Genomic DNA, 24,042 nt, shown 5'->3' with positions numbered 1-24,042 from the left:
CCATACCTCCCTCGGTGTATATTGAGCTAACTGTTGGTCATTTTTTTTTTAATTTCTGGCAGGACGTCAATGTCAAAACAAATTAAAATTCAAAAGAGCGCCATTACTTTAGCCTGCCCTATGGATGGACAAAAAAAAAAAAAAAATCAAAAGAGCGCCAAAAGATCACGGTAAATAATCAGTAAAATAAATTACTTTAAACTATGGAGAATAGTAGTTATTTATCTATATCTGATATTTTAGTAACAAATGAGAAAATTCCTTGTAAATTTTTACACGATTTACCAAAAATGGGTCAGTAACAAGTTGATTTCGCATGTGGAATACATCTTTGGTTTTCTGTTTATTGAAATAAACATTATGAGTATGTCGTGTGTACTGTTCTAGGATTCCTAGATCCCTCCGCAGCAGATGATGACTTAAAAGCTGGAACTAATGTAGAAATACCTTTGTGGTTAGCCGAATCTTTACATGCTAGACGACCACCTTTAGTGTCAGTGGAATTGCCTAAAATTTATAAGGATTCCTATAGAGAGATATTAAACGCTGACGCCTGTACTGTAGATATGCACAAATTAAGTCAATATTTTTATGAGTTTGGATGCTACATTGCTAAGCATGATATTAAAGGTGAAGTGACATCTACCCTTATCAATGTGAGTACACAAAGTTCTTCTGTTCCAAACATGCTTATGAGAATAACTTGTACCTTTCAGCCATTTGACTCAATCCATATAATTTTTACTCTTTCAGACATTTAGACAAAGGTTCAGAATGTTGCTGTCTGCCAGTGTTTCCACAGACTCTGTGGGGGCCATACAACCCTTGTCCGTGAGTGAACGGCTCCAGGCTGCTGAAGCTGCCAGTATGGAGAGGGCTCTAGCTGGCTGGCTGCAGAGAGGAGACAGTGTACTCACTACTGCTAATATGGTTGCCAACCACCGCAAAAGGAAACGGGCTGAAATGGAAATGCTGTAGATAAATTGTAAAGATAGTAGCAACAGATTTATATACATTATTTTTCTGACCATCTCAATTTATAATAATTTAGCTATTTGTATTGTTATTTCATTTTCCTAATTATTCTCAGCCTAACATTTTCAAGGATAAACAGATTAAGTTACAAATAGAAATTGAATATGTAATAAATATGTATGTGTGAATTTGTAATTTTTGTACATAATGCTCAGCATAGCATATAATACAGTTGTCTGAGCCAGTATAGCTAGATAAGATATCTACTAAGATTAAATATATATAATTATGTGTAAGCCTAGAATAAAATTATTGAAATTGAATTGTGTTTTACCTTTAATTCAAATTCGTTTTTTTTTTATAATAGATTGTAAAGTTTATTTCTTATTTTACTGCTTTTGTATGGGCATACATACTCTTCCAATATGTATTTCCAGATTTTACGAGTACCTACAAAAACAGAATTTTTACAAAAAATTACTTATAAAAATTAGCTATAGCCCAATGGCTAAATAAAGTACCTACTTTGTACCCAATGGCTGAGCCGTCAGCCTGGTGAACCAGAGATCGTGACTTCAATCCCGCCAATTACACAAGTGACGTAATAAATCCATTCACAGGTCATCCATCTAAGATTTCGTTGTATCATGTCAAGCAATCTAAGCGAATAGCTTATGATGTCTTCCAAAGGCCAGATAGGGTCCTTAAATTAATATGGATGGCCTTTTGGCTTATCGACCGCATCAAATATATCGTCATAAAAAAAATTAAACACCTTAAAGCTAAACAGTAAACAGGAAGACCTAATTAACAACAGAAATTCGATCATGATTCTAATAATAAGCTCATTGGAGCCGAGGATCTACGTTTGAATGTCAGGCTATTTATACTGATGAGAAAGTTCGAGTTCCATCAATGATCGGTGTCGATGTTTGCTTCAGGGGTGAGCCTTGCTATCAAAACAAAAGGATCTAATTCAGTACCTATTTGAAGAATTTACTTACAACATTTTAAACGGTTATGGCGCTGTGGTTGACCGTGAGCCTACTTGACCACTTACCTACTGCGGGTTCGAATCCTGCGATCTTTTTTCTTAGGTGCATTCCCATCACGTTAAATACGAAGATAAATAGATGCTTCGACTTTAATTGAATTGCTCATATTGAAGGGGAAAAAAGTTTAAATTACTTATATTTTTTTTAGTTCGTAGTTTTTTTTTTCCTAATTATGTTTAGGGTCCACTTCAGTGGATCGATAGGTAGATATTATTTCGATTCGTACGAAAATAAAAAGAACACGTGCAGAGGCAACCATATAGCATTTTACAATAGGAAGTAGTTGTCTATAAAAGCATTTGGCACAGTCCGTGTAGCTCAGTCGTTCTGATTGTTTACTTGTGTTCTCACGTCGCACATAAAACATGGAGTTTCCACGCATCTGCCCCGCTCGGTGGCTATCAGACGATGGCTTCGGCATGTGCGGAAGACGGGACTACCTGTGCCCCTTCTACGACATGCATTCGAACTATTTTCGACCTTGGAAAATGTACGATAGCCAAAGCGTTTCCAAGGAATTCGGATCTACAATAGAAAACGAGAAAGGTAACTATAAAATAACTCTGGATGTACAACATTTTCGCCCAAGCGATATCAGCGTGAAAGTGACGGATACCGAAATTATAGTGGAAGGGAAACACGAGGATAGACCTGACGCGCACGGATTTATCTCGAGACAGTTTAGAAGACGGTATCCCCTACCAAGTAACTGTCCCCCAGAGAACGTCACTTCCTCAATGTCTTCAGATGGTGTTCTCACCATCATTTCTGAGAAGATATCTAAGGGCGTAGAAAAAATTGTACCAATCAAGATGTGCGGAACGATTCCTAAGAAAACCCAAATCGAGACTAAAACGACTTCAGAAGTTATGCAAAATTCTATCAAGGAAAATAATAAGGATATCGAAGACAAGGCCTGTAGCTTAAATAAAACTCAAATATTACACAAAGAAGAGCACAGTCGTCTCCTGAAACCTGAACTACTTAAGGAAGCAATATCCGATACGAATGGTGAGAAAATGTCGTCTAAACAAGTTATTGAAATCACGAGCACAACACCTGAAAAGAAAGCCACTCCGGACATCGGCGCCACATCCAACAAAATTGAGGAAACCATAGCTAAGTCGATAATGGGGTTGTCGGAATTGACTGAACAGTTAGGACAAAGAAGTTTGGCATCAACTTCGGATTCCTGTGCAATGAAAAGCTCGACTAATTCGTCAAAGACACTGATTGAAGAGAGTTCGTCATCGTACAAGTCATCATCAACAATGTGCTCAACAATAAAGACCAGTGGGAAGATCGGTGAATATGTTAGTGACATCATCAGTGCTGAATTGAAAGAGGCTGCTGAAAATGTATAAAATATCACCTTTTTTTTATAATAATATTTATTGCTTAACTATAAAAGTTTTTCTTACTTTCATTACAAATTGCAATCTTAATTTATGTTAAGTTTAAGTAATTGGTTTGTTAACTTATTATATCATTAGCATTATTAAATAATTTCATTTATGATAAAATCATATCACTTTAAAGGAAACCTCACTGTGGTGAAGCATAATAATATCAAAACAATAAATAATATAAAGAGATCATTGAAGACTAATATCAAGTACACATTAGCAGTACAAACCCAGTTACATTATTTTTATTGGAAGGGGATTTCCCTTATTCCAAGAATAGATTTATCTATATACAACTGCAATAACTTAGAAGAACTGACTATTTTGTCTATTAAATACGTCATACTTAAACACTATTTGCTTACTAGATGTAAAACAAATTAAAAAAAACAACAGAATAACAATATATAGGGTAAATGCAAAAACACACTGACTATTATAAATTCACTGGCTCCACTAAAATGACATCCCTTACAGTCTATTTAAGTCTCTTCGTCACAACACTCGTGCACCTCGTCATTGTTTTTATCACTAACCAAGAGTTCTGAGGTGCAGCGGTAAGGACGTATTGATTGTTAACATCGGTCATTCTTCACAGACGGATTAAGGTCGTGAAAGTATGCATGAGCCATGGCATCGTCGGCAGGCATCCTCAGGGCGGGGTTACAGGTGAGGAGACGAGCAAGGAGGTCCCTGCCCCGAGCTGGCAGGCGGGGCACTACTTGTGCTAGTCCTAAGCTTGGCTGATAAACTGGCAGTGGCTTGTAGTCAGGCAGCTGGGTCACACCAGGCCACGTGTCTTCATTTGGAGTACCTGTAACAGCAGTATTGTAAACACATTAATACTCAGTTCAGAAATACATCTTGTTAGGAGAGAAGACTGACAATTTCATCTAATTATTATGATAATATGACATGTCAGTGTGTATGCTTGTGTGAAGTATTTGTTTATATAATGATATCCACTTTGAACCAGTTTGTTAATCAATATAATGACATTGTATGATATTGGAGGGCCAGAAATACAGTTAAAGCAAATGACATTCACAACACAATTTTTTTAATAGGTGTAGTAAGATTTCAATCAATTTTGATTGATGAATTGACTCATTAAAAGCCTAATTGATTTATAATAACTCACCAAGAAGTTTGAAAATCCTTTTCAACTGATCATCAACATCAGACCCAGGGAATAGGGGCCTTCCTGAATTAGCTAACTCAGCAAATATGCAGCCAGCTGACCACATGTCAATGCTTGTAGTGTAGAGTTTGGCGCCAAACAACACATCCGGGGGCCGGTACCAAAGCGTCACTACCTCTGCGGAGTAACACTTCACGGGAATACCGAAAGCTCTAGCCAAGCCAAAGTCGGCCAATTTCAATTCCCCATTTTTATTAATCAACAAATTCTGAGGCTTTAAATCCCGGTGCAGTACATTATGGCTGTGACAGAACGCAAGCCCTCGGAGCAACTGATACATAAAAGACTTGACGACGTCCAAATCTATCTCACCATTCAAGCTGTCGAAATATTTCTTCAAATCTTGATCGCAATGCTCAAATACAAGAGTCAATTTCTTTTCACTATGCAAGACGTCGTATAGCCGAACAATATTCTTGTGTTTTAACTCTTTGAGAAGACATATTTCACGCAAAGCGGACGATGGTACTCCTTCATCATCATCATCTAACCTCACCCGCTTTAGAGCCACTATTTCATGAGTTTCTTTGTTCTTGGCTTTGAATACAGTGCCATAAGTTCCCTCTCCGATCTTTTCTAGTTTTTCGTATTTCTGCATATTTTACAATTTGATATTAAACAGGGCTGTAAAATCGATTGTTTATTCCGCTCGGTGAAGCACTGCTCCTCCTCCCAGATCTTTTGTGACTACTTTGACATTGACACTTATTTATTTGTCACCTTATTGTTGGGATATCTTTTTACCTTTCGTTTTTATTACAAAACCTTCAAAAAATTATAAAATATTATTTTCTGAAATTGGTTTATTCTCCACAAGGCAGTTATGGTCATGCCGTAAAGATTAATGATAAAAAAGATAATTTTTTACCTTTCGATAACAAACTTTTAAACGCACGTTTGTTCGAAACTCGAATTCGAAAAATGCGCCAAAATAAAAGATTGTTTTACTTTCTATATATAAAATAAGCTTAAGAAGTTTATTTTCTAAAAACGAAATACAATTTAAGTTAACATTAAGTTAGTGCTCCCCAAAGTAAATCTTTAAAGTTGTATTTTTAAACGTGATTTAAATCTTTTTACGCTTATGTGTAAAATAGTTCGATCGATTCTGAGCACACCTTCGTGTTTGCAAACATTCATTCAAATGATCAATCAAATAAAATCATTCACAAAAAAGTCAAGTCAAATCCGAAAAGTTGAATTGTCATATTATTCATTATTATTATTTTGGAAAGTATTCTAAATTTTATTTTTATTTGAATAATTGAGCTGCCACGGTAAGACTGCTATGATTATTTTAAATCATTGTATATTTTTGTGTATCGTGTTAAAATGTGTAAATTGTACGGAAAGAGTAAACATTATTACGTATTAGTTGACGATGATCACATATCACGAGCGCGTGTTGTAGATGAGCGAGGGCGAAGGAACTTTGGTGGACAAGTCGGAGAGTAGCTCGTTCGAAGACCTCGCGGCCGCGGCGGCTCATGAGATCGAGGAGGCAAAGCTGGCCGAGGCAGCTGCTTCCAAAGACAAGACAGAAGAAACAAAAACTGATGAGTGGCAAGATTTGCTAGGGTCAGGCGCACTACTTAAAAAGGTCAGCTGCCACTGATTATCTGAGTAGATTTACATTAATTCAACAATTTCAAGTTTATAGTTGGATTTAGAATTTTATTTTAGGTACTCCATGCCCTTAATTTTGTAAGAAAGTAAGTACTCATAACTAAATGAGGTTGATTACTTCACCATTTTTTGTAGACTTCTTATATTGTGTAGTAATTTTGCAAACTCACTCATATCCTTGTTAATAACCTTCTTTTTTGTCACTTAAAATTGATTATCGGTAGGTATGTAAAGTTATGTAAATAGAAAACATTATGTTCAATCAACAGTTCCTTTTTTCTGTCAGTGATTCATATAATAACAACAACATTACACAAGTTGAAAGTCATTGGTGTGTATAATACAGTACAATACTATTGTTTACTTCTTAAGATCTAAAACTTTAAATATTTCAATGAGTTAAATAACTTTATTTTACAGATAATAAAAGTTGGTGAAGAATCAAATGGTCTCCGACCCCACAGAAGTGATATTTGCCGAATTAGCTATGAAGTCAAAATTAAAGACACAGATACCGTTGTGGAAAAAAGGGATCATGTTAAGATATATTTGGGTGACAATGAAGTAAGTTATTTTAATATTATTTTTTAAACAGGTTATACAAATTTTTATGCTGAGTAATAATCATCATGTTAGAATAAAAAATCCTGTGCGTCATGCTGAATTGCAACTTTTCATACTTTTAATTTGATTTGAGTTCAGACAAAGGATTTTTTCACTTGAGAGATAAAACTTTTCATGCATAATTAAATGCAATTATGATTATAATCAGTTATTGACTTTGTATTTTCCACCACAATAGGCGCAAGCAATCTTATCATGAATCTGTCTATTATTGATAGTGATACCAAAACTTGGTTGAGTTTAGCACTCAAAGGAAGTGTTACAAAGTTTATATTATGTTTTAATCTTATCAGCATTTTATGTACAAGGGTGCAATAGTTGTATTGTTTAGTATTATGTCTGTCAAAGCATGTGTGATTATCATTTTATATTACTCCATGTTTTATGAAACTTTGCACTCCCTATCATAAAAATGATGGAACTATTTCACAATATAGAGACATCTGCTTTTTATGTATGCCAAATATCAGGGTCAAGAATGCTTCCAATAATTTCTTACAGAAAATAAAATAATAGTCTTTATTTTTTTATATTATCCCTTTGTTGAAATGCAAAAGAAAGATGTGGAACTCTGCCAAAGAAATTGTTAGTAGGACAAAGAAAGTACATTATAACAAAGGACAAAAACTATCCAACATTATTAATCTCAATTTAATTTCCCTTGTTAGTCTTAAAGCTATTTTTCATTATTACATTTTAGATTCTGCAAGGGCTGGACCTAGCAGTAACAATGATGTACAAAGGTGAAGAATGCCTTCTACAAATGAACCCACGGTTTGGTTATGGTGAAATTGGGCTGAAGCCAGGTGAGAGTTTGGGCCTAGTAGGAGAGATCGATGGGCCCAAGTATGAAGGCCCGGTGATAGATGCAGACACCTGGCTAGAAGCTCGTGTGGAACTTCATGATTGGGTAGAAGAGCCGGAACACGAAAATTTGCCGATTGCTGAAAGGATGGAGACAGGGTGAGTGTGGCAAATACTTTTTTAACTAAAGTCAGATTCAGAAATGAGGGAATCAAAGTTAAACCTTACGTTTTTGATTGTATGGATATATTACGGCTAAAGATTAGCGCGCGGGCCTAAGCCGTTACACATAAAAAAATTAACGTAAAAGCATTAAAAAAATTAACGTAAAAGCATAAGTTACTAAAATGCTCCAGAAAGGTACCAAAATGTTAAACCTGTATACATAAACATTTTAAATTAATTAGCCGAGCCGCTAGCTTCATTTTTTGCATCGAAACAGGCTTAGGTTAATGACTTTAGCATATCTTCGTAAAGAACTTGAATTATCTTTATCATTTTAAAATAAGAATACAGATTATATTTATGATAATTTGACTAAGCAACAAGTTTATTTTTAATAACAAGAATATATGTAAGTCAACAGCCAGGTAGGTATTTTTTTAAATGTGCCTATGTTACCACTACAGTCAAAAACAACGGTAAATATTGCGACGTAAGAAATAGAAAGTGGTTAATATTTATACTATAGACAAGTTCCTTTCTTATCACGTATGATATTATTCTATTATGCTGAGGATTGTTTAGAAGTAACGCCCTTGAATATATTTACATAAAACTCGGATTCATGTAGATATCGGATCCTTGGCACATTTTTAAACGTTGACAAATGCTTGGACGTTTGTATTGTACGATTTTTTATTCGGGTCAGTGTGTAAAACGTATACTGTTTTACTAATCAAGCGTTTCGCTAGAACACTGTTTTAAGAATTCTTTTCTAATGCTGACCCAATTTTTTTGGCATTACCAACGCCAAAAGCTCAATGTTAAAAGGCCAGCTTTTGAGTTGCCAAAAAATAAGATTTATAATGAATTCTACAATATCTTAGTTAATGGTCATGGTGGCCATGAAATTAGAATTTTAATACATATCGTAAGATATCTACTGCGCATTTTGCGGTGGAAGTAACAGTTAGCACGTTGTGACCTTGACCAAAAATGGGTCTAAATATAGCTATTGCCATATTTTGTTATTGTTTACAAGAAGTTATTAAACTTGAAAGAACGTACGACTTTGTCTTGTCAAACTGCAAATATTTGTACAATCTAATAAAGATAAATGGTTGATCACGATCTTCATTTGTTTTGTTAATAACAAGCCATCACTTCATAATATTATTCCAGTTACAGATTTCGTTGAAACTCTGTTTTTAAATGACCCGCTAAAGTTCCACCGATCTATTTAAAAAAGAGAAAAAAAGTTATATGAAGGAATTAAATAGTCGAGTTCTTTCTTGTATACGTCTTTACTTATTAGATATTTTTTCATCACTAGCTTTGAACCTTATGCTCATATAAATAAAGCTCATGTAACTTTTCAGTATCCGTCGCCGTGCCCGCGGCAACTGGTGGTACGGTCGTGGAGAACCGACCCTCGCGGTACAACTATACCGTCGAGCTTTAGACGTGCTGGACGAGAGCGATGGTGGCATCACCGCTCCCACTCCCAGTGGGGATATAGCGCCAACTAGCGATGATCTGCAGGCGTTGTTGGAGGAACGGCTTAGAGTGCATAATAATATGGCTGCTGCGCAGTTGAAGGCGGGGGCTTATGAGGCTGCTCTGCAGGTATGGTGAAAGATTTAGACACGTTAGATTAGGTTTAAAACTAGCTTAAGGCTTTAGTTTAAAGATGGATAAAAAGTTGATGTCGAGCCGCTTTTTGACATTACAGGTGTTATGATCATTAAGTCTTTGTATCGTTATTATAATGACGATTTTGGAGATAAAACTATAATGCAAGTACAACAGCAATTAATGATAATATTTGTTGATATGCCAAAATATACTAGAAATTATCACTTGTTTAAAAATAACTTATCCACAACAAATTCCCGTCATGACTCACCTGGTACAATTTTAACCAATCTCCCAAAATTTGCAGGCAGTAACCAGAGTCCTGACCTGCCAACCGAAGAATGCGAAGGCATTATACCGCAAATCCCGCATTTTATCATCGATGGGGCGTAATTCCGAAGCCCTAGAAGCCGCCCGGGCCGCCGCGGCCGCAGCCCCGGATGACTCGGGCGCGAGGAAAGAGTTGCAGAGATGTGAACAAAGGGCCACTAGAGAGAGGTCCGTCGAGAGGAGATTGGCTAAACGGATGCTGGGCACTAGTCCCCCGAAAGCTGGATCGCCTGATAAGAAACCTAGTAGGACTAAGGTGAGATTTTTTTTTTGTTTATATGTGTATAAGGATTGCCCCTAAACATTCTGGCTTCTATTCTGGGAGGTTATCCATCGCGACTATCCAAGATATGTAGACGGTACTTGGCAGTTCAAAGATTTTCGCCTGGAAACCTCTCCACCGCACAACTAGATGTGCGGTTTCATTTCCCTAACAGACCGAACTGACGAGGCCACCCAGCCAGTTTAACCTACTAATCATTTTTATAAATATTTTGGAAGAAAAAATAGTGTAGAATTTCTTTGCGTAATCTATTTTCTTACTTTTGTAACGGCCTAATTTCTTCCTCAGATGTTGGTATGGGGCTCGCTGCTGCTGAGCATCCTGATGGGAGTGGCGAGCGTGCTGGTGTACCGCTACAAGATACAGGCGCATTGACCACGGGGATCGACCGCAACACCACAAGTAAGGATATTGCGTTGTAAACTTTAGTCTTTTGGTATAAGATTAAATTTTAATTGCATAATTGTCTCCAGAAAAAAAAATGTGCTGAAACAGTAAAATAGATCCAAGTTTCCGACCCACACTGATAGCAATAGCGCAACAGAAAATCCTGGTCATAAAGTCCTACATAAGATAGGCCGGATTATACATAACAAAACATACATTGCAATAAGTCTGACGTGGGCAAGCAGCCTAATGAGACAATACTGATAAGCTTAGGTGTTACTAATGACACAAGACTTATGTGTTATAACCTTTTTTTTCAGGTAATGGAGAATCCAATGGTGTTATTGGAGGGGGATGGTGCACACTATACTTAAGGCCACGTCATATCTTCGCTGAGTAAGAAAATCAAGCCTTTCAGCTATCGGTCTTCGCCCTACGTATTGAAAACGGCAAAATATATTATTATGTATAGTTATTGTTACTGCTGTAAATATTTACTTTTAAAAAGAGTTGTCTACAATTGCTAAAGTGCAATCTGATTATTTTTTTACTATATTTATACAAGTAACGAATTGTTTTCGCTATGACAATTGCAGCAGACTTAAATTATGTGGTCGTCGGACAGTATTTGATTAGAACAAATGGGAGGTAACAACTGATTTTGTTGATTTAGTAAGAATATAAAACATAACTGTTGTGGATATAATCCTACATAGATCTGGGTTTCCAAAAATCATTGTTATTCCATGTTAGACAATACTAAATGTACCTTCTGTATAGTTACAAGGGGCTAAGAGAGTAGTTACAGTTTAGTTCATGTTAATCATTGGCTTTCACGATTCGCCGCCACGTGCATTTATGTCTAAATTTCTATGTACATATATAATTATGTATATTTAAATTATATGTGTAAATTGTTTGTTTATAGTTAGTGCCAAAATGTATCATATCCATGTGTAGGTATATTATACTTCAATGTCTAAAAATCAGGTCATGCAGAAGATATTTATAGATAGCAAAATAGACAAGATAATAGTCAAACTCGAAGATATTTTTCGACTCTTATATTTGCAAAGGAAGATGGAAGCATTTGGGTAAATATTTGAAGCATTCCAACTTTGTTTTTATTTAGGATCAATATTTTTTTATGAAAAAGTGTGAGAGGCGCTTTCCTCCAATTTATGGGTGCTTTTCACTCGCATTTATGTATCCGTTGTTGTTCCCCACCAGCATTCTTCAGGTAGCTATTCATTAGGTAAATTACATAGTTTCAAGTTTATCTTTTAGACATCGCTTTTGGGTGGTGCAACGGCCTTACAATGTTTTCCAACGTAATATTTTTACAAATATAAATGATTCAGTTGTCTGTCAGTTGAATAAAGCACACAAAGTAATGTAAAATTAGATTTATTTAGGACATTGGTTTGGTAAGGAGTCGCTACGACTCCTATAGGATATCAATATGAATAAAAAAACTTAAAAAAAATGGTGGTTCCAGTATACACTTACACTAATAAAAAAATATGTTAAAATAATTTGTTTTATTATTGAATCCTATACTATGTAAGTATGTTATATATGTAATTCATAACAACAACAGTAACTATATTAATTTTGTTCTAGGAATGTCAAAACAAACATTAAATACCTTTTCAGGGTCCTAAGAGTTAACTATAGATTTAGTTTTATTGCTGTGTTAGTATTCAATCAGTATAAGTACAAAATACATAATTACTCATTAATAGAACATGTGTTTATAAGAGAGCGCTTGTACGTTTCACTAAGCCTCTTACAACCCATTAGATAACAATAAAAATAAATATAAAGGGTTCGTTTCACCACTTCTGATAGGAATTATGTAACAAATTATTGTAAAATACATACATTAGTTTATCGCGACATAGCCAAAAGTGGTGGAACAAGCCATAAATAAGTTTATACTCTAAATGGACGCCGCTAAACACATGATGATCACAATACATTCATGGCATAGTCTCACAATTCACTATATCATTTAAAATATAATATACCTCAGGTAACTATACAATTTGTATATCACAGTCTTGACTTGTAAGTGAACATTCTGGCTAGCCAGTTCGTTATATGAGCTAGAGCTTCTATTTGCGCAATGGTAGCTAAAGCTTGGACACTGAACACTGTTGCTACGAAGTCGTACAGCAGTTTTGGAGAAAACACGCTCCATACAAACAGATGGTCTCTGAAGATGGTTGCTATAACACAGTATATTACTACTGAATATACTCGGTGTAATGCGAGGATGTTCGTTGCTCGCCATGTTGTTTGTAAGTACCTGAAAAAAATATACGAACTTAATTGAAATTCTTCTGATTCTGAGCTTAGTAAGAGTCTTGCGGATCGATCGATCATAAGAAGCTATTCTTTACACGGACGGCCCGTGGGTAGGTGACAATCTTGTCATGTCAAGATCTTTCGCGTTTCGGAAGTCACGGTTGTTATTTGGCAGTCGTTACTGGTAGTCAGAAGTCATAAAGTTTGACAACCAGCTTTACCAACAGTTATCGATAGTATCTGGTAGAGTGAGGAGTCTGAGTTGAGGAGCTCAGAGAGACAGTCGCTCCTTGTAAAACACTGGTACTTGCTTCCAGTTGGGAAAAGACCAGGCAGCTGATGATGCTGACTCAAGAAGACTGGAAGCCGATCTCAAAATAGTTTGGGCAAAAACAGCTTATATCTAATGCTACTCACTGTTGCCACGTATCACTATGCTTGGCCACAGTACAGAAGAGCGCGGCGCCGGCGATGGCGGGCCCCGCGTACGCGTGCAGCCCCATGCGCAGCGCCACGCGCACCGGGCAGTACTCGCGCAGACCCACGTAGCCCGACCCCAGGTCTACTGACGACAAGCTGTTGGAGTTGCCCTGGAAAATAATAATTAAGGTTAATGTTGCCTCATATTATAAAGCACTAGCCGTTTTCCCAACCGCGTAGCTATCTATCAGTGAAAGAATTATGGAAATCCAATGATTACAACCTACATACAAACTTAAAAATTATCTAGTATAGATAAAGAGATGCGTTTGCTAAATCGGAAGGAGTACATAGAGGTAATACAAAAAGAGATAAAGGAAGTACATAAGGGTGTTCGTAGGGGCAGTACATAAAAAAGTATATAAGGCCAGTACTAAAAGGTGTACATAGAGTTAATAAATGAGGGAGTATATTGGGGTAGTATAAAGGGAGTTTAAGGGGTGTACATAAGGAAGTATATACAGCGAGTTCATAACGGATTACCTACATATGGGAAGTACATAACGAAACAAATAATGGACTAATTATAAAATTAACAACTCACCTGATAAAAGAAGAACAGGATACCAATCCACATATGCACTAGAGTCCTACTAAGTATATCAACCACTTCAGTCTTTTTGCCGGACTTGGAGTCCAACAACTTATGGTCCATACACTCAGATGTTAACACACACGTTATATAAATACTCGGCACCATTATCACATTGTGTGGCCTCATTAACAACACAACTATTAACATTAGATCATTCAACATCAAATGAGAGATTGATCGCACTAAATTTAACTTCACTTCATCGACGTTCCACGGTTCTTCTATCAAAGTTTCATAGAAATAATCTTCTGTTTTCGCCTTAGGCTTATTGTAAACGAATTTGTTAGCACTTGAGGCGTTTCTTTCCACAGGTTTTAGACCACAAGACTTCAAAGCACCTATGTATGATAGAATTTCTAGTATAAACTGCGCTATTAATATAGCCCAGAATATGCTGACTATTTGTACCGCGTCCCAGGTTTTGATTTCATCGATTGGTGTTTCTAGGGCTTTGGAAGTGATTCGGTAGCATAGTATGCAGACTACTGCGGCGATTGTTAATCCTGTTTGTATGTAAACCACGTTGTTTACGTAGCGGAGGTTGTAGAGACATATTGCTAAGGTCGCTATTGTACCTGCAAGAAAAATGACATAATATGTTGTAGCTAAAACTAAATAAAAATAAATAAAGGACAATAATCATAGAAAAAAATTGTTAAAAAAGAAAACATTACACGGTATAAAAACTTCAGAAAGTTTTTTTAAGTGCATATGAAATAAAATAAACTATTGACTTGTTCATGTCTTACCTATAACTAAATGAGCTTGAAGATAAAAGGCATTCTCAGGTGCATTCAGCCAGTCGGCAGTGTCTGGTAGGAATAGCCACCGGTCTCCCGTTTGATTCATTGTTCTAAGATACCTAAGAAAATTAAACATCATGAAAATATATTTTGCCACAAGTATGAATGGACAAGACCAGAAAACAAAAAAAATATACGATTACGAAGAAGAGAACTGGGTGAATAAAGTAAGTACGATTAAGTGCAATATTGAGAGTTATAATGAAATAAGGCATCGAAGAGTCAAGGGGGTGTTTTTAACCGACTTCCCAAAGAGGAGGAGGTTATCAAATCTGAACTTCTTTCTTTGTAGAAGTCGTCTATTTATGTGGTATTTGTCTTTAGACATAAGGGGAAATAACTCTGGACAACCACTAAGACGAATTTGTAAAATAAAATCCTTACCTATGCAAAGCAATAAGCATCACCCATTTAGGTAATATCCCGACTCCAACCGCACTCATTCGCTGCGCCAACTCGGGTTTCTCTTGCACCTCCGTAGCCCCCGTCCACTTTTTACTCAAATACATTAACAAAACCACCACAGTTCTAACAAGAACGAAGAACATTAACGTATTCCAAAAGTAGTACCAAGTCATATGTTCTTCTTCAATGAAACTTGTACCAAGGAACGACCAGCAATGGAATATAGTAGCACCAATTAAGAGATAATCTGTACTGTTCAATTCAGATAGAGTAGACAAATCTTTTATGCGTTCTATACCAGTTTTTATAATAAAATATGTGGTGGTAAAAACGCAAGCTATAGCAGTTAATACTAGTATCCAAGGAGAAGTGAAATGGCAGACTTGGCTTTTGGTTTCCGTGATGAAACACGCGGTGGTCAGTATGGCACTCGTTATAGAGAAGATGACGAGGAAGGCGATGATGTAGCCGGCGTTGGATCTGTGGTGGGAGTGGGACGTCATACTGGTCTTGCGACGCGCTTCGGGTTGGAATGAGTATAGAGTCACGAAGAGGAGTGAAGTGGCGATCTGGAACAAGTGGTTACTTCAAATACTTATATGTACTCAAGTATAAGCATCAAAGTAAGCTAGACAAGAAACGACGAGGGTCGTTTTGAAAAAAAAAACCTTTTACTTATAAGAAATAAAAAACTAATAACTTATAAGAAATATGAAAAAATAAAAAACCGCATCTCCTAAAAGGAAGAGGTCTTCTGATGTCTATATTTTTATTAATGTAGCCTGTGGTGTGTATTTAACTTAAAAAAGATGACTTAAATAATTTAAGTCATCTTTTTTTGCCGCAACTGTAATCTAGCAGCTCAAAATTGAGCTTAGAGAAACCATCGATAGCAGTCTCGTCATTAACATTAACACACTATTTCCTTATTAACTCCACAAGAGAACTTTTATCAAAAATTTATAAAAAAAGTATTGTATACTTTTACTCACCAAATACAGCACAACAATAGCCATCCCAATAGCGAACATATCGAACTCGGTCTTCGTATCAGTTAGGAACTCAGACATCTTCTCAAGCGAGTCTTCGTAGAACTCCCAAGCTATCTTAGCAGCGCTCTGCTGTCCGGTGGCCAGGTAGTGGGCGAACTGCTTCTCAGCACGTTGGAATTGCTTGTAGAATTCTGTGGATGAAGAGGAATATTGTAATAGAGTTATCAAAAAGGAGGTTTTTTGAGGGTGTGTATTTTTAGAGGATACAAATGTATCAGTGGAATTGACTTTTAAATTGATTTTTGGGATGGGAGTTTCAGCCATTTGTGGTTAAGTTAGTTGGATTTTTCAATGTTTCTGCAAACATGAGGGGCAGGTGACTAAAAAATACGTAGCAATAATTTTCACTTCTCCGCGTTTTGCATCCCTAATTGGACCTAAAAAATTAAGATTCCAAGATTTTCTTACATACATTGTTAGTTACAAGATAAGCGTGTTAAAATGAGATATTTATATATTTTCACATATTGCAACATATTTGCTTCTACATACCGGTGTCAGTAGGCAGTGCCTGCTTAGCATTATGCTGCGCCTGCACGTGCAGTAGATACAGGTGCTGCCGCGTGTCTTGCGGCAGCAGTGCGGGCAGCAGGCGGCCGCCGCTGTCACCCGGGAAAGGACAGCCTAGCAGCCATGATACTGAGGGTGCTACGTCTACTTGAGCCACTGTGGGGCCGCGGCCTAGGCTGTGGGTACAAAATAATGAGGACTGATGAGAAAACAAGACATCAAAACAATATTTTAGGGAAACAGCGAGGGCCCGATGAGACATCAAGAAAGACCATATACATATAGTATTGGTTTCCTATTCCACGTCAGGAGGTCGTCGGATGGATTTGAGAAAACACACTAGGGCTTGTTATTGACAATAAAAACTGGAGTTCGCTCGTAAATGGCAAAATGTGTAAATGGCATCATGTTTGCATGCATCGTCAAGACCTTGTATGTAGCTGTTTGCTTTTTTTGTAGCATACTACAATACTATTTACACAAACACGAACATTTACAAGAACACATAATCCACACAATACATACGGATGAGGACACACGAAGTCACCACTCCTGGCCAACACCAGCGGGACCAGCACCTCACTGGGCGTGGCGCCGCCGTGTCCGCCCGCGTCGCGCATGCCGTGGTCACCGCATACTATTAGTACGCCGTTACGGTCCTGAGAATAAGGGTGATATTGGTTAGGCAATTTGTGGGGGAATTTGTGGGGGGGGACAGAAGAAATAACCTGTGTGAAACGGTAAAAGGTCAGTTGTTGAGAGCATTTCAGTCATTACGGAATAGGGCTAAGAAACGGTATAATGCAAGTTATTGAGCATATTTCGGTCATTATAAGAGAATGAATGGGCTTAAGGTTGATTTCGCAGTACCAAAATATGCATAAACGAGTTGATAGATGTAGCAAATACTGAACAATATTTTCTGATTGAATATTCAAAAAAACTAAGACAATCTTTAACGATATATGAGCTGTCATGACGTAATATAATTTTTCGTAAGAAGTACACAAGATTTTTTCTTCAATTTTCTTGTTCAATGGTCTTGTCATTGGTTGGGTTGGTTTGTTGACCTATTATGAACACTTTAACTTTAGGAACTGCCTACTAATGTAAAATTCAGAAGGCACGATCATGACATTACTTTTGCAATGTTTTAGTAGGATTCAAGTTCAAATTAAATTCGAAAAACGAGGACTACTCACCCACTTCTGCATAGCGGTAAATATTTTCTTCACGACCTCATCCATTTCCAAGAGCTTCGGTTTGATCTTAGGGCTCCGAGCTCCCTCTAAATGTCCAATATGGTCCAACCCCAGGTAATGTAATACTAGGAAGTCAAATGTAGGTTTCTTTTGTTCGTCTGGTGTCAATATCTTGTCTAGATGTCTCGTAACGTTGTTGTCTACCTGCAAAAGGGACATTATTGAGGAAAACTTTTGTTTTTATTTTTTAAAAGAGCTATACGATAATAAAGATACCCGATACTGTAAATACAAGCTGCTATAATTACTAGAATACTTCTTGCTTAACTCAATGGCAAATACATAGTATAGTTCAGCCTACGTTTGGCAAGAACTCGATAAATAGCGCATTCAAATAGTTTTTATATGAGGCAGAAATTAGACGCAAGTCTGGCAATGTAAGGGGATGTAAAACAAAATATAATAAATCTTGTCATTGCCTAATAATTATTACCTTATATAGATCTCTCTCTCTAAATATTTTTGCATGTTTGAACAGCTACACTTGTTAAAAAGCTAAACCCTCCCGAGTAACATACATACTTTACCCTGGTATGGGCAATAATTCTCACTGGACATGGGTGAAATCGCTCGAAAATAGCTAGTAAGTTTATAATTACCTCAGTATAATCAGTGACAAAAAACGACGTAGTTCCATCAAACTCAGCCCACAGTCCCGGGAACAGTCTCAACCACGTATCATCACCATACATGACGGTACGACGCCCTCTAGCGTTGGCGACGCGCAGCACGCTGTCCCCGCGGACTGCCGGCGCTCCGAAGTTGAGAGCTACGTCCGCGAATGTCGATACACTGCCTGTCATCATGGCCTGGAAGATAATGTTATTTTTATTAGTTGAGGCATTTTTTACCCAATATGATTAGTTTGATTAGTAGCCAGAGCACACCGCAAAGTATACAGAAAGCGCTTTCATCATCATCATCTCAGCCATAGGACGTCCACTGCTGTACACAGGCCCCCCCCTTAGATCTCTACAGATACCTGTTGGAAGCGACCTGCATCCAGCGTCTTCCGGCGACCTTTATAAGGTCGTCTGTCCACCTCGTTGGTGGACGTCCTACGCTGCGAAAGCGCTTTGCCATCAAACAAAAAACAAAGCCGTTACACCCAATTACCCAGCCCAAGTATTATGATTAGGAATGTATTAACTAAACAGTTAATCGAGTTATGGGTGGTATGTGCCTATATATTATCAGAATGTTAATAAAACGTGCCAGAAGCTAAAATACACATGTGATGAAGAACATAATAGACGTTTTATGATAGTGTTTCCTATTAATGAAAACAAAATAGTTTAAGAATTGCTGTGTGGCTCAAGTTACAAAATACTCTATCTTCATTTTCTTTACAATGTTTGCACCTCAACAAAATTGCAACAAAGGCACGCCAGCATATCTAACGCGGAAACGCATTCAAACACACGACTAACCCAAGTATGAGCAGTGACGGATTAAAACATAATATAGCAAGAGTAGAAATTACTACGGACCCCGCGATTACGAGGGCCCTGCACCCTTGGTCCTAGGGATAATCAGCGCGCGAACCGATTTTTTCGAACATAAATCTCGATCACCTAGTCTTAACTTCTATACTAATATAATAAAGAGGAAGCATTTTATTGTTTGTACTTTATAGGCTCCGAAACTACAGAACCGATTTGAAAAATTCTTTCACTGTTGGAAAGCTATACTCTTCCCGAGTAACCTAGGCTATATTTTATCTCGGTACGCGTAGCAGTTCCCACAGAGGGCGGCTGTAACCGCGATAAAACGGCTAGTAAGATATACTAGGCGATTGTTTTAGGACTAGGTACTTACAGGGGCCCGCTCTACGGCCCCAAGCCTGCCTAATCCGTCACTGACAGTCAATTTGTCTAACACAGAGAAAGGGAGCCATAAGGAAGGGAAAGTCTAGATATCAATTAATGCGTGCTCTTCCTAAAGGCGATGTGCATGACTAGTTTAGTACATTTACTAGGTGCAGTGACTCGGAACTGCAGGAACCGATGTAATATTGATCATTAATAATAATTATTAATAAATTAATTGAGTAATAAGAATTGATTTAATCACTTTGAGTTGTAATTATGTGTGCTAATGTGATTTGGAGTTTTATGACCATCTCACTATTGCTTGTTTTTTCTTAGAGCAAAGATTTTAAATTCCAGCTGGTTAGTAACTCCTGCATTCAAGAGAGAAACGAATCTAACAGCATATAGCAAGAAAATAATAAATACAATAAAATTCAATGAAAGTTTTCAACCCTTTTTCGTTATTAGCATATTTACAATGTATGTATATGTATTGCATCAATAATTTTATATGACTGGTGATGAAACTATCGTTAAAATGAAGTAGGAATACCGGCCGGCATATCTTCATGCTATACGCTTTTGATCACGCTAACTAAACTAAAACATCACAAGTATGCATGTTATAATTAAGACTAATTATAACATGCATACTTGTGATCTTCCTAAAACAATGTTTCATTCTTTAAGTTAAAATTTAGATATCAGTTTGATTACCTATTTGTTGGATGTCTTGTTGATTAGAATGTTTCAATATGTCTTTAATGGTGCTGAAATGCTCGCTATGAATCAATTCAAAGCAAGCATTTTTATTTCAATATTTTCAAACAAAAACTTTACAACATTTTCTTTTGGGGTTAAGCTGGCCTTTGTACATAACTTATCTGGTATTGTGTTTGTATTTAAATATTTTTGTGTAAAATTAAGAATACATTTACTATGAATGCATACACACTATAAGGATTTGTTAAAGTATTAAAAAAACTATGTAATTAAAGCATGTGATGTAAAATACAATGATAAACCCAAATATCCCAAACCAATGACTATGAAATAAAAACACAAATAACCCTTATTAAAAGTTGGATAATGATCAACTATTTCAAACACAAGACCAAAGAAAAAACATTTTAGTTAACAATTCTAATCTTCTTTAAGTTTTAAAAATAATAATGAAAATTTTTTTTTCAGCATAAGTATAATTGTTTGTTTTTTCTTTGTCTATATAGCCATGCATGGAAAGCTGAACAAATACTACTAGTCTATATTATATTTAAAGGTGACACTTGCAAATATATCCCGCCAGAAGTTTATAGTGCGCCTCCACTGTGCCTTTTCCTTCTTACGTTCAGGTGACTGTACATAACAGAATAATATACAATGTAATAAGTTTTATGTAAGTTTTATGTGACCCTGGAAATATTTGTAACATTAAAAATGTGATTTATAATCTTTTCTTTGGTTTTGTGATTGTAATACATTATACATAGAACTTAATTGAATAAAATCTTCAATTCACTGCAATTTACAAAAAAATATTCTTAAGTAGTAGTAAAATATTTTCTGTTCATGTATGGGTGATTCATATTAGAATGTTTTTCCTACCTTGATCCTAGGCATGGTGACAGTGGGAGGTTCAGCCACAGACACATATATACACCCAGACTTGTTCTTAAGTAGTTGTCCTGTGTACGGCATGTACTCTTCAGTAACAAAGTCATAACGGAGGCCATCTATGACCATGAGAACCACAGTATTCTCACCAGAATTGTACACTTGCTGGCCGTCAATACTGGAAATTTGAAAATAGAATATTGAATATAAACTCTTTGGATCATTTCATATAATTGGCACTCAACGCATTTCATCATTACAGTAATTTATGAACAATAAAGATTAAGTCTGATTGCTGATAAGTAATGAATTACTTGATTTTATTACACTAAATTTCTGAATTCAAGAATAGAAATAGATATTGATTCAAACTAACCTGACACCATCAATAAAGTTTGGCAGATCATCCAAATGGGACATTTTCCCGGAATGGTATTTCAGCGGGAAAAATCCATAGAGGAAGAGCATGAGGGCTCCAAGGCCCGTCACGAGGAGGCAGAGGCCGGTCCATCGGTGCTGTATCCAGGACAGCATGACGATCGACCCTCGCCGCGTACCAGTCACTTAAAACATGCACGAACACTAAATTTGAATCGCCGGGAGGCCGGCACTCGATGATTTTTACGCTACGTAAACACGCTTTCGCTTCTGCAATATTTCATATCAACAGTACTCGTTTTCCCGCTGTAGGAAATCGCATTGTGTAATGCGGATAAGGTTTATTTGATCCAACACACGCCGAGTCGCGACGTGTATCTGTACACCTATTCAGCTTTTATCAGAAACGATCACGAATTCACGATAAGATCGCTCCGACTTATTATCAATAACACTACAGCATTGAGTAACCTAACTAATGCAGGCATATGGAAGTAATGGAAGAACTATTCTTAAAGAATCCCTTCAATGATTATACAAGAAAAGAGCGGAGTTCATAGAAAGATAAACAAAAAATATAGAAGAGGTCTTTTTGACATCGAATCGAAATAGCCCTTTGCCGTAGAGATGGGTAACTCAGGAGTGATAGATACAAATGATATGAATCATTCCATTTGAATCAATCACTCTTCATATCTTTACATATCCGAATGTGTCAGTAGTTCAGTATATCTTTCTTTACACCTCACTCACTCGTCGGTCATCGCGTCGGGTACTAACTAATCTGTGGCGTCGGATAGCTTCGTCGCGCGCCATTGGTTGAACGTCAAGCGAGCCGTCTCGCTCGCACCCATACGATTACGAATGTCGTTACTTTGACCACAATAAGTTGACACCCAATAATAAGTTGTTAACTCTATTGCTCACGCATAAGGCTTATAATTGTTTGTCCTTAGTGAATATTTCGGTATTATAATCTTGTCAAATGTATTGAAAACTTACCGCCTACCGAACAAACATGTTTTGACTCGAAATACACATTTTGAACTAAAATTTAATTTTCACGTAAATAATTTCGTAGGTAGACAGTCCTAAGCCTGTGTAAAGTATGAAGGGAAATCAGAAGGCTATTTCTATTTTTATTTTCTAATACTTACTAAACTAATGCTTATACTCAATACTAGATTGCGATTGACTATTCATTGAACTAATTAACATAAAAGAAGTAGGTTGTACCTACAGTCATAAGAATAGTATTTTTTTTAATTAGAAAAAAGTTGTTCAATCGCAACCGCTCAATATATCAGAAAGATGCAAACAACCAACCTATCACTATATCTGAATGATCTAAATGAATGAGTGAGCCGCACACGAGTTGCGAGTTTAAACGAGCTACTGAGTTATACTGAGCTACTGATATAAAGATATGAAAGAGTGATTCATATCCCAGTGAGTGAAAGATGCATATCTATCTTTTCTTTTCAATGACACATTTTGCCCATGTCTACTTTGCCGGTGTAGTCATGTAGTCAAGTGTTGTTCTTAGTTATTGTAACCTTGGAATTTTATTCATCTTCCTACACAATCGATTTCGACACTAAATTGTCACTCACCCACTTGAGTTAATTATTATCAATTGTTATCAGAAATATTCATAGCAGTTACTGCATCTATTATCAAATAAGCTACACGAACTGTATTTACACACAGTCTATATTCTCATGAACTATAAATTCGATAATATATGAAAAAGAATCGATTAGTATACTCAATACTTTGTAAATAACACTGTCGTACAACGAGTCTCGATTGTGATAAAAATAAAACACAACACTAATGAATATGCGTCAGTGTCACTGTCAAAGTCATAATGACGTTTTACTTTTTATCAATTGCTGTGATGTTCAGATCCTAGGCTTTTAAGTTATAACCGTACCTTAAACCTGAACAAAGAACATCAATTCTTCGGTAATCTGTTATTGCACTTAACAGCAAAAGATTATATTGGGTTTTTATTATTATAATGCAAGCTATGAGACTTGAAAGCTTCGTAATCAGGTGAATAAGTTTTTCACTTATCTGATTAAAAAACCTCGCAAAGCAACTTACTTTATGGATCTACCCATGTTTTTACCATGTTTAATTTCAGTTAAGTACTTCTTTTACACGTAGAGTTAGTGTTATTTACTATGTCGAGCATAATAAAGAACATTTGTTAGTAGTAAGGATCGAATGCTCTATAGAATTGCTCAGAAAAGTTCTTGGCGAAAAATTGCATCGTTTTTACAAAGTTTTAGTTGACATTATAAATCACTTTTTTTATTCGGATAATTC

General features: G+C 36.4%; 5 protein-coding genes across 8 annotated transcripts; 3 read left to right on the top strand and 2 right to left on the bottom strand.

Moving 5' to 3' along the window:
* The first annotated feature begins 65 nt into the window (after positions 1-65).
* Positions 66-1,232, top strand: LOC110371265 (DNA replication complex GINS protein PSF3). 2 transcript variants are annotated; one of them, XM_064038170.1, is made up of 3 exons: positions 66-170; positions 388-656; positions 754-1,232. In XM_064038170.1, exons 1-3 carry the CDS (start codon positions 125-127, stop codon positions 976-978), a joined length of 540 nt encoding a protein of 179 aa, XP_063894240.1. In that variant the 5' UTR covers positions 66-124; the 3' UTR covers positions 979-1,232. The 2 variants fall into 2 exon arrangements, with proteins under 2 accessions (XP_063894240.1, XP_021183100.3); XM_021327425.3 differs by having other exon boundaries at positions 131-294; positions 754-1,210.
* A 1,077-nt stretch (positions 1,233-2,309) lies between these two features.
* On the top strand, positions 2,310-4,251 carry LOC110371273 (heat shock protein 67B1). The gene has a single exon (XM_021327433.3). The coding sequence runs from the start codon at positions 2,396-2,398 to the stop codon at positions 3,392-3,394; it is 999 nt and encodes a 332-aa protein (XP_021183108.3). The 5' UTR covers positions 2,310-2,395; the 3' UTR covers positions 3,395-4,251.
* LOC110371274 (cyclin-dependent-like kinase 5) lies at positions 3,956-5,348 on the bottom strand. The gene is made up of 2 exons (XM_021327434.3): positions 4,578-5,348; positions 3,956-4,250 (listed from the first exon to the last, which is right to left on the bottom strand). Exons 1-2 carry the CDS (start codon positions 5,233-5,235, stop codon positions 4,012-4,014), a joined length of 897 nt encoding a protein of 298 aa, XP_021183109.1. The 5' UTR covers positions 5,236-5,348; the 3' UTR covers positions 3,956-4,011.
* A 404-nt stretch (positions 5,349-5,752) lies between these two features.
* On the top strand, positions 5,753-12,023 carry LOC110371206 (peptidyl-prolyl cis-trans isomerase FKBP8). Its single transcript, XM_021327336.3, has 8 exons — positions 5,753-5,914; positions 6,049-6,237; positions 6,684-6,827; positions 7,588-7,850; positions 9,233-9,479; positions 9,796-10,074; positions 10,390-10,503; positions 10,809-12,023. Exons 2-7 carry the CDS (start codon positions 6,049-6,051, stop codon positions 10,474-10,476), a joined length of 1,209 nt encoding a protein of 402 aa, XP_021183011.2. The 5' UTR covers positions 5,753-5,914; the 3' UTR covers positions 10,477-10,503; positions 10,809-12,023.
* LOC110371205 (GPI ethanolamine phosphate transferase 2) lies at positions 11,880-23,401 on the bottom strand. Of its 3 annotated transcripts, XM_064038362.1 has the most exons (14): positions 23,322-23,401; positions 21,707-21,893; positions 21,322-21,508; positions 21,007-21,072; positions 18,505-18,714; positions 17,846-18,049; positions 17,169-17,302; positions 16,626-16,819; positions 16,074-16,264; positions 15,061-15,650; positions 14,623-14,735; positions 13,823-14,448; positions 13,216-13,388; positions 11,880-12,799 (listed from the first exon to the last, which is right to left on the bottom strand). In XM_064038362.1, exons 2-14 carry the CDS (start codon positions 21,862-21,864, stop codon positions 12,544-12,546), a joined length of 3,102 nt encoding a protein of 1,033 aa, XP_063894432.1. In that variant the 5' UTR covers positions 21,865-21,893; positions 23,322-23,401; the 3' UTR covers positions 11,880-12,543. The 3 variants fall into 3 exon arrangements, with proteins under 3 accessions (XP_063894432.1, XP_063894431.1, XP_063894433.1); XM_064038361.1 differs by lacking the exon at positions 23,322-23,401 and having other exon boundaries at positions 21,707-23,138; XM_064038363.1 differs by lacking the exons at positions 21,007-21,072; positions 23,322-23,401 and having other exon boundaries at positions 21,707-23,138.
* Positions 23,402-24,042: the final 641 nt, after the last annotated feature.

Source organism: Helicoverpa armigera, chromosome 15, assembly GCF_030705265.1.
Source record: "Helicoverpa armigera isolate CAAS_96S chromosome 15, ASM3070526v1, whole genome shotgun sequence".
Taxonomy (NCBI): Eukaryota; Metazoa; Arthropoda; class Insecta; order Lepidoptera; family Noctuidae; genus Helicoverpa; species Helicoverpa armigera.
The sequence above is the reverse complement of the archived record's forward strand: the minus strand, read 5'-3'. Positions and strand labels throughout refer to the sequence as shown.